This window comes from Trypanosoma theileri (assembly GCF_002087225.1).
Source record: "Trypanosoma theileri isolate Edinburgh chromosome Unknown TM35_Tth_13_V1, whole genome shotgun sequence".
In the NCBI taxonomy this organism is placed as follows: Eukaryota; Euglenozoa; class Kinetoplastea; order Trypanosomatida; family Trypanosomatidae; genus Trypanosoma; species Trypanosoma theileri.
Genome location: NW_021639855.1, coordinates 116289 through 118078, shown reverse-complemented (window position 1 = coordinate 118078; position 1790 = coordinate 116289). Strand labels below are relative to the sequence as shown.

The 1790-nt window shown below is 36.4% G+C and overlaps 1 protein-coding gene across 1 annotated transcript; it reads left to right on the top strand.

Annotated features, from left to right (window-relative positions):
- Positions 1–141: 141 nt before the first annotated feature.
- TM35_000131490 (putative lathosterol oxidase) lies at positions 142–978 on the top strand (the record flags this gene model as incomplete). Its single annotated transcript, XM_029025365.1, has 1 exon — positions 142–978. The coding sequence occupies one exon, from the start codon at positions 142–144 to the stop codon at positions 976–978; it is 837 nt and encodes a 278-aa protein (XP_028883211.1).
- Between the last annotated feature and the right edge of the window lie 812 nt (positions 979–1790).

The window sequence follows — 1790 nt, the reverse complement described above, 5'->3', positions numbered from 1 at the left end:
TCCTTTTCTTTTCTTTTCTTTTCTTTTTTCTTTCCTTGTATATAAATATAATATTATTAGTGATTGAGTAACCCTCACTCAACTCAACTCACTCGCTCACTCTTTTCTCTTTAAAGTGTGTTTTGTTAGTAAATTATTCCTATGGACATTGCCTTTGATATTTACACCGCGGTGCTGCCGGTGAACCGCGACTCTCTGCGAGATCAGTTGTTTATATTTTGGTTTATTCTCGCCAGTGGTGGGGTGATGCTCTATCTCACCTTCGCCTCTCTCTCGACTTTTATTTTCTTCTTTGAGTTCGAGGCGACTTATTTCCCCCGCACAATTCCCAAAGATGGACATAAGGCGGAATTATGGAGACAAATTAAACATGAAATATTTATTTCTGTTCTTTCTATTCCATTCATTGCGGTATTAATGGCCCCTGCGGCGGTTCTTGTACATCGCGGATACAGTCGAATGTATTATAATGTGGAGGATTATGGATGGGGATATTTATTCTTCAGTGTGTTGCTTTTCTTTTCCTTTACGGATTGTTTGGTGTATTGGTTTCACCGCGGCCTGCATCACCCCACACTTTACCGTTATTTACATAAACTCCATCATTCTTATAAATACACTACGCCTTTCTCTTCCCATGCGTTTAATCCATGTGATGGGTTTGGACAGGGCGTTCCCTACTACACCTTTGTCTTTCTCTTTCCCATGCATCATTATCTTTTTATTCTTCTCTTCCTGGCGGTGAATATGTGGACGATTTCTATTCACGATCAGGTGGACTTTGGCGGGCACTTTCTCAACACCACCGGGCACCACACCATTCACCACGAGCAGTTTAATTACGATTACGGGCAGTACTTCACGGTGTGGGATCGCATTGCGGGAACGTACAAACCAGCACAGCAAACACATCGTCTGCCTCTCTTTCAGAAGGCCGGACGCGTAGAGGAGGGAAAGGAATGTAAGAAATTAGGATAGAGAGAGAAGGAAATAAAAGAAAAGATGGGGATGGGGATGGGGATGGGGATGGGGATGGGGTTTCTCATATGAAAATGAAAAAAAAAAAAAAAAGAAGAAGCAAACTCGAGAAGAAAAAAATAAAAAAAAAAAAAGGAGACTGTCAAAGAAAGAAATCAAAGAAAAAAAATAAAAAATAAAAAAAAAATAATAAAAAGTAAAGAGATTTATAGTGTGTGTATATGTATGGTCTTCTGATACTCTTATTAAAGGAGGTATATATATATATATATATATTTGGAGGGGGGTGATGGGCATTTATTTCTTGAGATCTTTTAACCCATCGAATGATGTTATTGTGTTGTTTTTTTTTTTTGCCCTCCCCTTTTCCCTTCGTGGAGTTGAGGTTGATCAACAAGTAAATGGTGACAACAACAAATACAATTACAAGAAGAGAAACAAAAGGAAATATATATATATATATATACCCGTCTCTCTGTAATAGTTTATCTTCTTTTTGTTTTGCAAAAAAAAAAAAAGAAAAAGAAAATAAAAAAAGAGATGGAGGAAGAGTGTACATAGATATATACATTTCATTATATATCTTGTGACCGGAAAATCGTATGGAGTGTGGTATGTACAGAGATTCCTGCATTGGTGCGTTTATTTTAATAGTAAGAATAAACTGTAGAAAATAAAGAAAGAAAAGGAAAAGAGATATTTAAAAAAAACTGAGAGGACGATTTTTTTTTTTCCTTTTTCTTTATTCTTATTGTGGTAACCCTACAATAATTCAAATGTTTAGGTAGAAAGTGGAAAGAGAGAGAGAAAGA